Below are 12,734 nucleotides of genomic sequence, written 5' to 3'. Positions count from 1 at the left end.
AGAAGAAACCAAGAAACTAGCTGGTAAGAGTCAAGAAAATTATTAAAGCCAGGCCTCTTTGCCTCCAGACTCTTCATTTATTCATGCCCTGTCTCATATAGTACCGGTCACATGTGACTATTTAAGTTAGTTAATACTAAATAAAAACTGTGTTCCTCAGTTCCACTTGCTGCATGCCAAGTCTCAATAGCCATGTGTCAATGCTAGTAGCTACGGTACTGGATAGCACAGATATAGAATATTCCCATCATCTCAGAAGTTCTATTTGACAACACTGCAGCCCTGGGCCAATACCAACTCTCCAGGCTGGTTCGTTCTCAACAGGACATAAGATATTCTTCTAAATATTACAACAAAGGTTCATCAATAGATTATTTAATTCTTTGTAATCCAGATAACCCATTTGCTCTGTGGCCACGTAGCTGATACTAATCTATCTGACAGTCTACACAGGCATGAAAAACCTGTCCTCAACCAGAGCATCACAGTGTCCGAGAACTAGGAGGACCCCCGGCTGTGGGTTAGACGATCATTCTGTTCAACAGTGAGAACTGATGACAACGGGAAATCCTAGTCAGCCTGCAAACACCAGAGGAGTCTCTAACATCACATCCGCCCCCCTCTAATCCTCTATGGGCTTGTGCTTTTCATTTGGGGTCGATAAGCTAAAGCTGTTTTAAATACTGTTTAAGTTTCTAGCTATCGTCTTCTTAGAGTAAGCTCTGGAAAGAGGAAATGGTGATTTGTTATTATGTCCTTATTGCTGATATTTGCCCAGGAAATTTTTCTCCTACCTGGAAGCCAAATGACTTGTCTAGTTAGGCAGCCAATAAGCATTATTTATAACATTTATCACCTTCATTCTGCAGACTCTTGATTGGTATCAGATACTACAATTGGGATACTTCAAATGGAAAGAACAAGTGGGATGGCAAAGCAAACGACCACATAACTGAATGTTGAGAACAAAGCCAAGCAGATTGCCCCTTTGAGAAGAGTCTCTTTCATGTAAAACCAGTCCTGTTCGATTTTAGAAGAAATAGTTGAGGCATGAGAAACAGACCTGGGACCCTTCATTCATGTAAAAGAGAAGCTGGCACCCTAGGAGGAGCATAAGGCATCAGAAGATCGCATACCTCTGTGGTGTCCTGAACATATTTCAACTACAGGGTCTATCGTATTGTGTTTTAATCATCAGTTCCCATATCCCGTTCTCCCACAGATTATGAGTGACATAAAACCTATTGGCTAGCAATGTGGTAAAATATTAGGCTTACTGAAAAGATAAACCAACGAATAATGGTTAAGTAGCTGATATAATCAAGGAATACCAAGAATTTGTATGTTAAACCACCCCTGCTCCAAAAATAAAAGAGTATGATCATTATCCCAAAACTTTCACACCTCCTCCTCTGTTATTGTGCTAGCCAGCCCCCTTTGGTGTAATACAAAATGACCCATGTGCTGAGCTGTTTCTCTTTGCCAAAGTGATTTGGTTGATATTAAATTCTAAGGTTCTCTCAAATGTAAGAAGCACTCAATAAGCAATGCTTAAAAAAAGATAAGAAGAAAGAGGTAAGGTTATAGTTCTTTCAGGTCTGGTTGGTCCCAAAGAAAGAGAAGAGTTAAAAGGAGCAATTAGGAATCATTAGCTGGATATACAATAAGTCGCTTTTGGCCTGTGGAATGTATTCAATACTAAAGAACGTTAACATAGTCCAAAATAATTACTTCAGCCACCAGGAAGGCCTAATTTACAGTTTGCAATTTAGGCCCCAGAAGTACTGCCTCGTGCCAGCTGTTAGGTTTAGTAACCCGGAAACTTTGGTAATATATGCACGCGTAGTCTGACTGGGTCTTCCCCCATACACACACCTACTCACCTCTGCAAATGTCCTTACGTCACTAGCTGGTGGGAGAGCAGGAAGTGGCTTCCTGCACCTGCCAGTATCTTTTCATTCCTAAGGCCACTCTCTGAGTCATAAGAAATCCTTGCTTCTGCAGAAATAGCCATGTTGACATCAGAGGGAACGATTTCTAGTCTACAACTATGATACGGGGACATTGACCCGATCCTCATTCATAAATGGGAAGGGGGGTGTTCAGGCTGTGTTCTCTAAGAAGACAAATATTCCCCCGTTAGAAAAGTGAGACATTGCTTAGACGGTATTGAGATCATAAATTCTCACGCTGTCACTTGTTAGGAAGGTTTGCCTTCCTAATGCAAATTTATTCCTGAAAAATAAAGAAATCAAATGAATTAGCTAGACTTAAGTCTTTTCTGAATGCAGTTGTAATAACTGAGTTATTTTCTTTGTGTCCCACCTCCTTTGGGAGATCCTGATTTACCATCAAATTATTTTTTATATTTGTTTTCCTTCGTGTTTTTTTAAGTACACATTTTTATGAGCAATTTAATCATAAGGAATCAGAGAATTAAAGAATGCATTTGACTTTGTCGCCTGTGGCTTTGTCACCAAGGTGTCCGAGCACCCCAGGACCACACTTTTCATCTCTTCCTCATAGCCAGATTTTGTGGACTCCGAAGAACAACTCAACCCCAGAGAAAGCTTCTTATCAGATGAAATAAGAAAGAAGGAACTGTACCTATCATGGGAAGCACTTCCCCCACTCTTAGGACTAGGCAGATGATGTTCCAGTCCACCATTCTGATTTTATCATCTACTTGGAATTCGGCAATAAGACTTGGTTGCTAAAACACAGTATTCAGGCTCATTTCTAAACAGTCCAGGCAGAGAAGCTTTAAGTACATACAGATCAAGAGCCACCCATAAGCTAAACTACATTCTCTCAAAAAATGTGATATAATGAACACCTGCCATGCATCAGGCATAGTAGTAAGCAGGGGGCATATACGTAGACTAGCATGGTTCCAGGGGGAAAATGTGGTAACTTGGGCATTTGTAATATGACTAATATTTAATAAATTCCATGATAAGTCAAAGATCAATTTCATGAAACTTGTCCCTTCTCTGAGGTTATCATTGTGTTTAAAAACAATGTAATCCCATATGGTTTCTTCATTTTCTTGATTCACAGAATGTCAGTATTGGGGCTCAGAACTCCAGCTACCTACTCTGAATTTTGAAGATGTTTTAAAAAGTGATGAATATGCATACAAGTGGCTCTCCAGCCTCAAGAAAGTAGGCATAGTACGACTCACAGGAGCATCCAACAAATGCGGAGAAATTTTAAAACTTGGGAAAAGGATTGGTTTCCTTTATCTCACATTTTATGGGTGAGTTACCAAGAGTTTATATTCTGACATTATATAAAAAGTTTACTACGTTTCTCAGAAATGGTACTGTTTTGGTCGGAAATACAGAAATTTCCATATCTTGAGCAGGAAGTCAGATAAGAAGATGAGTCTATAAGTGAGATTTCTCTGAGAATCACTGGAATTCTTAAGAAGCCTAAAAGCCAAAGACGTCAGGCTCGTTATAGGTGTGTATTAGTTTGCCTGAGCTGCCATAAGAGAGTAACATAGACTGGGTGGCTTAAAGAACAGAAATTTACTTCCTCGAAGTTCAGAAGGCCAGAAGTTCAAGATCAACGTGCCGGCAGGGTTGGTTCCTGAAGAGGCCTCTCCTCCTGGCTAGCAGATGGCCACTGTCTCACATCTCCTCACATGGGCTTTCTTCTGTGCACCCACACCCCTAGTTTCTGCTCCTCTTCTTACCGCCCCTACAGGCCCCTCACTTGGAACTTAACCTTGATTGCCTCCTTACAGGCACTCTCTCCCAATAGAGTCCCATTGGGGGTCAGTTAGGGCTCCCTCATATAAATTGTGGAGAGACACAGTTCAGTCCCTAACAGGAAGACTGTGTTTCTTCAAGATTTTTATAAAATAGACAGCTCTACAAATGCTAAAAGTCATTAAAGTTTTACCTCCCAAGAGTTGGCGAAATATAAAATCGGGCCCTGGGGGATTGAAACCAGCCACCAGATGTGTTTAAAAATAAAAAGATAAAATTAACATTGAGAAAATTAAGTCTATGAACTTAAGCAAGTAACAGGAAATATAATTCATTTTAACTTTGGAACAAGAAGCGGTTTGCATAAGAATTGCCGGGAGGTAAAACTAATTGTGGATGGTGAAACACTAACAGCAGAAAATACTTACCTGGAAGTGGGGGCATGACTTCATTTCTGTTCTTTAGGGTGAGCCTCTCATGTGTGGGGAAGACAATGATTTTGGGCCCGTAGAGTAGAGGGCATTGGAAGGGGAAACGACCTTCAAAATCTGAAGGTTGGAAACTGGTAGCACTCCGACTGTATTTAGATGTGTTTTGCTGGGCCTACATGATGTTCAAAGAAAATGAAATTAGTCATCAATACTTTAAAACTGGGAGATTTTACATTACATATGGATCTGACATTTCTTGAAAAAATCAAGTCTGGCAACAACTGAGCCTAAATTCCTTCATGCTGACAACCTGCTGGTCCAAAGTAGAGGCTGCTCCTTGAAGAGAGCATATGTTCACTCCCCAGTTTGCCAAAGGCCTCACCCAGCCCTGCTAGCCTTCGAGGTTGCCACCAGAATCTATAGTAAAACCTCATCTGTTAATAAACAGACGACTGAAAAACTCAGTTACTTGCCCCCAGTGATTTCAGCAAGTTAATTGCAGAAGATGCTATCCTAATTAGACCTGGATGACCCAGACCCTACTGCCACTCCAAGAATGTGTGTCTCATAAAATGTATACCTTCCCTACATCTGCAAGAATTTGAATGCCCTTAGGGTTCACAACAGTTACAATAGGCAAACAAAAAAAGGAGGAAAAGCCTTGAAATTACTAGGAACCTCAACTGTTATTATTTGTTCTTTATTTAATTTTCACAATTTTCTGAAACAGATATTATCTCCCATTTCACTCTAAGGAATTCTCTGGCATCCAGAGAATTAAACTATAACCCACACTCCCAACACATAGTTAAAAAGGAACTAGAGCTGGGATATGGCTCTTTTCTATCCCTTGGCTTCCTAATCCATGTCACTATCAATAGTTATAAAGGAAGAACATGGAAAAGATGCTTTCAAGCGCTGGATGTAAACAGATCATTTCAAAATAAATATCTTCTACATTGTTGCACTTAGCTTTTATTTGCTGAGAGCAGACTTTTTGTATCTACGCCAACACGTTGGACAATTTCATAACAGTGGCCAAACTGGGGCTCTTCATTGTGGTTCTCCTACTCCTGCCCCCACCCATCACATAAGGGTCAATTCTGCATCCTGATGTATGACTTGTATTTTGTTTTGTTTTGTTTTGTTGTTACGAATAGTAACAAAATAATTTGGCCACTGATCTAATATTGTGAAATTTATTGGAATAAAGACTAAAGGTTCCTTGTCAAAATAAATCAGACCTCCTACTGTTATTCCATGTCCTTTGTCCAAGCCCAGTGCATCTAACCAGATAGATTTAACCTGCCAGTACTCGGTCTCACCTTCCACAGGTGATCACACTTCTTTCCTGAGTCTCTCAAACTATACCACAGGCCACAAATGCCTTTCTTGCCACCTTACTGCTATTCTCACCACTCATCATCAAGATCTCCCCATTTTATTTTGCAGGGAGGGGCAGGGGTAGGATAGTTTTTCATTTCCTAGCTTAAGAAGTTACAGAAGACGGTGTTACTGTTGTTGCTCTGATAATTTTTTGCTTATTTGTGGGTTTAGTTGTTGTTGTTATTGTTAAGAAAATGATAAAAGCATTTTCCCTGAGGTTATTTTTCTTTTCTGCTCCTTTCCATAGTAATGTGGGGAAATGTTATTGAAATTTGGGTAACAATGGTTCTCAGCTGAAGCTGCACATTGAAATCACCAATTTAAAAAATATACTCATGTTTGGGTCCATTCTTCAGAGGTTTTTTTTTTTTTAGCAGAACTCGGATTTGGCCTGAGTCTCAGGAATTTTTTAAACTGTAGGTGATTCTGATGCGCAGCAATGGTTACGAACCTCTGGCTGAGAGGAAGGTCCTTCAAGAGAAGGCAAGTCTCAGCTGGCAAAGAACTTGGGTGCTCCACATCCTCTCAGCTCTCACAGTTATGTACCCTAAATGGCATTTACCATGTTCGTCTTTGTCCCGTGCCAATGCCTGGACATGACTTATCTTCACAATAGAACTAGTAGCTGAACTATTAGCCAGGGTCCCTCCCTTTCATATCTTTGTTTCTCCACTGGCACAGTGCATTCTTCTTGTTTGAAAAATAATTGCTTGGCCAGTAAGTGTACGTAAGGAATGAATGAAGGCAATAAATAATTGATAAGAGGGACTTGCCAGGGTTAGGAGAGCGATAAAGAAAGGAAAGTGAGTAAAGTTAATTAAAGGCAAACTTTGCTTTTCATGTACATGTTTCAGGGAGACTGGGTTCCACTCTTGCTTAGATGCCAAAACCAGTGCATAGTGAGGTGTTATTTTACACACGCCTCCCTTGGGAACCGATACCCACCTAGCACTTTTCCATTCAAATAGGGTCATATTTGGGGAATTTGAATTGCATGGGTCTAAAATGAAAAGTATAATATCTAATTTTAGTTTTTGGCTGTCATCTCAATTATTAAATTGTTGATTGGATGAACAAAAACAGTAGGTTCCAGCATTTTGTGCAGCCTTGGTATATAGTGGACAAAGAATAACTGTTTGATGAATAAACGCATGCCTAGATGCTTTTAGAAGACTACAAAGTAGCAAATGAATGCAATAATTAGTAGAGCATTTTATAATTACAAGATTATGTTCAACTTCTAAATCAAAAATGATAATAACTTTGGGGACAAAAGTGCATGTCATCCACCACCCACATCTGTATTATCCAGATACTTGCCATTATTTAGTCGGTGCATCTTCTACCCAGGAGTGTCAAACTCATGTTCACCGGGGGCCACATCAGCCTCCCGGTTGCCTTCAAAGGGCCGAATGTAATTTCAACTCCTTAACAGTTAAGGAGTAGTTACATTGATACAGTCCTAACATTACATTCGGCCCTTTGAAGGCTACCTCAAGGCTGATGTGGCTCCCGGTGAAAATGAGTTTGACACCCCTGGTCTAGACAATACTTTTTTCACACAACCCTGTGAAATGCTCAGTATTCTAATGCCTTGATGATGAAAGCCTTCCTGGGAGAAAATAAGTTGGTCAAGAAATTTCCATTGTCATCAAATACGTATCAAATATGTATACTTGTGGAACAGTATATAAAATGATAACTTCTTTAGAAGGATTTAAACCTTTGATTCAGGGTGATGTAATTTTTACAGAGTGTAGCCAAATATCCCATCCCAAGTCCCTGACCCCCATCAAAAAACAATCGATAAAAATGGCTTTCTTGGAGAACCAAGATGGCGGCGTAGGTAGACACACTGCGCCTCCTCGCACAACCAGAACTGACAGAGAATCGAACAGCAAGGGGGACCAACACCAAGAAAATAGAAAATAACCATTCATCCAGACTGGTAGGAGGGGCGGAGACGGGCACCAGGGTGGAGAGGACTCGCCTGGCTGTGGCGGGACTGAGACTGGCGGAGTGTGGGACAAATGGCGCAGGCAGTCCGAGCACTAGCAGACCCTGTGGCCACACATTTGCACAGATAAACCCAGAGGGCCGGATTCAGAGTGGTGGAGAGTGGGGCAGGCAGAGCAGCGGGTAGCACCCTGCGGCACCACATTCGCCCACAGATAAACCGGACAAACGGCAGGGAGCGAAGCAGACCGCGTAACCCAGGGCTCCAGCTCAGGGAAATAAAGCCTCAAACCTCTGATTGAAAACGCCCGTGGGGGTTGGGGCGGCAGCAGGAGAGACTCCCAGCCTCACAGGAGAGGTCGTTGGAGAGACCCACAGGGGCCTAGAGTGTGCACAGGCCCACTTACTCGGGAACCAGCACCAGAGTGGCCCAGTTTCATTGTGGGTAGCGGAGTGAAAGATTGAAATCCAGACGAGAGTGAGGCAGGCGCCATTGCTCCCACTCGGCCCCTCCCCCACATACAGCGTCACAGCACTGCGACCAGCATTACCCCGCCCCGGTGAACACCTAAGGCTCCGCCCCTGAAAGTAACAGACGCGCCAAGACAAAAAAAAAAAAAAAAATGGCCCAAATGACAGAACACTTCAAAGCTCCAGAAAAAATACAATTAAGCGAGGAAGAGATAGCCAACCTATCGGATGCAAAGTTCAAAGCACTGGTTATCAATATGCTCACAGACTTGGTTGAATCTATTCGAAAAACAGATGAAAAAATGAAGCCTATGCTAAGAGAAACAAAGGAAAATGTACAGGGAACCAATAGTGATGAGAAGGAAACTGGGACTCAAATCAATGGTGTGGACCAGAAGGAAGAAACAAACATCGAACCAGAAAAGAATGAAGAAACAAGAACTTGGAAAAATGAGGAGAGGCTTAGGAACCTCCCGGACGCCTTGAAACGTTCCAACATCCGAATTATAGGGGTGCCAGAAGGAGAAGAGGAAGAACAAAAAATTGAAAACTTATTTGAACAAATAATGAAGGAGAACTTCCCTAATCTGGCAAAGGAAATAGACATCCGGGAAGTCCAGGAAGCTCAGAGAGTCCCAAAGAAGCTGGACCCAAGGAGGAACACGCCAAGGCACATCATAATTACATTACCCAAGATTAAATGCAAGGACCTACATCCAAGATTACTGTATCCAGCAAAGCTATCACTTAGAATGGAAGGGAAGATAAAGTGCTTCTCAGATAAGGTCAAGTTGAAGAGGCTCATCATCACCAAGCCCTTACTATATGAAATGTTAAAGGGAGTTACCTAAGTAAAAGAAGATCAAAAATTGGAACAGTAAAAATGACAGCAAACTCACAGTTATTAACGGCCACACATAAAACAAAAACGAGAGCAAACTAGGCAAACAACTAGAACATGAGGGTTGTCATTAAGGGAGTGGGAGGGGGAGAGAGGGGGAAAGGTACAGAGAATAAGTAGCATAGATGATAGGTGGAAAATAGACAGGGGGAGGGTAAGAATAGTGTAGGAAATGTAGAAGCCAAAGAGCTTATATGGATGACCCATGGACATGAACTATAGGGGGGGAATGTGGGAGGGAGGGGGGTGGGCAGGATGGAGTGGAGTGGAGAGGGGAATGGGACAACTGTAATAGCATAATCAATAAATATATTTTTAAAAAAAAGAAAAAAAAAATGGCTTTCTTTATTAAAGAAGTTGTCTGAATTTTATGACATAATTTAACCCAACAGGACACAGTACTAGCTCAGTGCCCACGCTCTTCTCTCTCAGGAAACTTTAACGAAAGGGAATATACGCTAAGATATTGAGGGCACTCATTGGGCAAAACATCAAAAATTCTTTCTTAGCATTGTCGACACTTACCAGTCCTTAGTCAGAAAATTAACCTCAAGACCAACTCTGAGTCACCCTTCTTCATTAGAAAGTCAGCCAGAGGTATTAAAAATTTCAGCCTTAACTAACAAGACCAACTTCTTTCCAGAATAAAGCCCAGATGATCAGATTTCCTTCTGTCAAAGAATATTTTATGTGCTAGCATGAGTAAGTTGCATTAATATACTTGTAGTAATGATTAGACTAATAGGAACAATGAAGGGAAAATTTAAAAAATATGTTTTTCTGGAACACTAGCATCAGGAATAAAGTCAAAACAGTGAGAGACAATGAAGAAAATGGGTAAAAAAAGAGAAACTTATGGATGTTGGTGACAGTTAAATTTTATCTGGTGGAAACAAACATGGAAGCTGTGCGATTGCTGAGAAAATGCACGCAGCCACACGCTGTAGAGAAAACACAAATAAATACTGTGGAACACTTAGCTCCAGAAAGAAGTGAAGAGCCAGTGCCCAAAGCATCTGTATTCCATTACTGCCCAGAGAGCTGCCCGAAGGAACGATGGAAACAGAATATACTCATGCCTTCTCGGCTGGTTATTTGTAAGTGACAAGTTGATCCAAACCCGTCATTTAATTCCCTGGAGCTCTGTGACTCTCCTCAACTGAGGACTTGCTTTTCCCTGTCCATAGGGGTGTTTGAATACCTGTCATGCCCTTTGAGACATTTGGATAAAAACTTGTGGGAAAAAATGTAAACTTCTACTACTACTGCCCAGCTTTGCCTCAGCATGAGTGTCTTGCATGGAGGCTTTGTGAGATGAATGAAATGTCAGACAGCAAATCTTTCTAGTGGGCTTTTTGTCAAGTACACCAGCCAGTCCAGTTAAGAATTAACAAAACTCAAATGGCTTCTGGGGACTACACGTATTTCTGCTAGCATTTCCGTACGCCAGCGCGGCAGCATCTCACACGTGAGGCTGTGTTAGAGACTAAGGGGGTATGAGTGAAAAATATTATTATTCTTTGGCATCTGGGCCCTTAGAAATTGCTACTACCATCAGCACTGCCTCCAAAGCTGACTTGGAGGCAGCTACGGGGCTGATATATATGTTACCAGAAAACATTTGTGAAGTGTGGTGACTGAACAGGGAAAGAAAAGAACAAGTTTACCCATTTTGTTGAAGTTCTAGCCAAGAAATTGCTTGAGAAAACCACAGAGCCTATCCTGAATAAAAATGGCTTCTGAGTTATGAAAAAAAATCATAACAAAACCTAAAAGCAATTCAGACTTGGGAAGAAGGCAAAGAAAACTTGTCTGAATTCTGAATGTAGTTGTAATTCCATCCCACTTTGTAAAAAGTTCACGCTGGGATTTCTTAATGAGCTGTTTTAAGATTTAGTACCAAGCACAGTATTTGACTGGGGGCAGGGGCCTTTAAAAATGTGTGGCTTTGTGAGTATTAGGGTTTCCTAAGCAGAGTTACAAGCTGTGTTCTCTCAGCCACTGCGAACCCCAGCTTATGTCATCAGCCAGGCCTGGGTCCCCGGGGTTTCCTCTGTGATACCAGGATTCATTGTCATTAAAGTCGCTGCCAACGAAACCTCTTGAGTATGAGGTCGTCTCATGAATGAAAGGAAAAAGAACTTCTGTGTCTCATGCTCCTCTAGAAATCATTTGAGGAAATGTGTAAGATACCTTAATAAGGTAGTTTCTTCTGCACAAGCCTGAACCCCATTGCTTCCTTGGTTGTATTCTGTGCAGGCAGCACAGGCAGCGGTTACTATTGGAGTGGGGAAATAATTCTTTACTAAGCATCTTTGGTGTGCTAAGTATTGGGCTAGATACTTTACCATCGTTTTCTTGATTTTTTCTTGATTCTTATAAGAATCCTTATCCCCATTTTAGAGGTAAGGAAACTGAGGTAGAACAATCAGGCTGCAAACCCAAGTTGCCTTGACTCAACGGTCTGTAGTACTTCCTTTACATTATGGAACTACGGCAGTCTCTTGTTACCTAACATTTGCCCTATAGTTCCTAATACCCTAACAACGTTGATAGCAAATTTGGCTTCTACTCGTATCTATAGCTCAGATACTAGGGAATATTTGATGGTGTAATACACAAATTTCTTAAATTAAATTATAACAACAGCACCAGATTATTAATTCCCTTTCCCTCTGTTAAGGTCAATTATAGCCAAATGTTTATGCAAAGGCAAAATGACAATCAGCAGAGAATCAGATAGCTCGTCACAAGGGAAGATAAAGTTTATATTTAAATCTTTCACATCCGTAGTCTAAACTAGCATCCAATTCTTGCTCAGATGGGATTAACCAAGCAAAATTTGACCTCCTGCTCAAAGGAATTTTCATAAATAATAATAATAATTATTACTATTATTATTATTTTGCAGTGCATTGCATTCTAAGTTGTTCATAATGAAGGTCTCTGGGACTTTGGAGAAAATTACTATAACACTTTCCTTTATCTTTACTTTTCAGAAGTAGTTATTTTTCTACAGATACTTGTCTTCATTTTTATTATTGGAAGTATCATTAAAGTTTAAAAGTAAATTTTAAAAATACTTCTCATGGTAAAATATAGTACAGATACATTAAAATCACATAAAATGAAAGTACAGCTCAATAAATTACAGCAAGGCAAACACTTCTGAACCCCATCCAGGTCATGGAGACACTGCCAGGAGCTCCAGAACCCACCCACACATCCCCACCCGTCACGCACCTCTCTTTTGTCCCCAAATGTAATGGCTCTTCTGAACTTTATGATATTCTCCACCTTTTTTGGCTTATAATATTATCACCCAAGTGCACATCAGTCAGCGCTATAGTTTGGTTTCCCAGCTTTCCAGTTTTTTGGTATCTGGGTTTCCCTTCCCTGTAATCAGGTCTATCCGTAAACACAAATGGAGTGATCAGCTCCAGTCCACGTCTATGTATCACTACTACTCACTTCAGCTGCCTGAAGCTCATTCTCTTGTAAATTCCTCAGTTAGGACTCATGGGAACAATATTCTCTGAATTCTTACATGTTGACAGCACTTTAAAGCCTTTACACTTGAAAGTCAAGTTGGTTAAATATAAAATTCTTGGCTCACAGCATCTTTAATATGCACTATGGTTTTATTGGTCATCTAATTTTCCTTTCTTTCTAAGTAATTTGACGTTTTGTACCTGGATGCCCCCAAATATATATATTTTTAAAAACCAACGATTTTACAGACTGTGTGTTGTTGGTTGTTCTGGGGCAATTTTTAAGAGAGTGTATAATTTGGTCTTTCAGTATGCAGTTTCAAATCTTTGTTTTTAACTTCATTTTTTTTTAATTTTAGTTTTTATTATTTGCTTTGTTCTT

General features: G+C 40.6%; 1 protein-coding gene across 3 annotated transcripts in view; it reads left to right on the top strand.

The window, feature by feature from the left end:
- The window catches only part of BBOX1 (gamma-butyrobetaine hydroxylase 1), a 56,156-nt gene that overhangs the window by 26,026 nt on the left and 17,396 nt on the right, over positions 1-12,734 (top strand). For all 3 annotated transcript variants that reach the window (XM_045194223.2, XM_024559051.4, XM_045194222.3), the window contains exon 4: positions 3,061-3,259. In XM_045194223.2, coding sequence (XP_045050158.2) covers positions 3,061-3,259 — 199 coding nt within the window. The remainder of the gene's footprint in view (positions 1-3,060; positions 3,260-12,734) is intronic.

Source organism: Desmodus rotundus, chromosome 5 (assembly GCF_022682495.2).
Source record: "Desmodus rotundus isolate HL8 chromosome 5, HLdesRot8A.1, whole genome shotgun sequence".
Lineage (NCBI taxonomy): Eukaryota > Metazoa > Chordata > Mammalia > Chiroptera > Phyllostomidae > Desmodus > Desmodus rotundus.
Note: the sequence above shows the minus strand (reverse complement) of the source record. Positions and strands in the feature narration are given on the sequence as shown.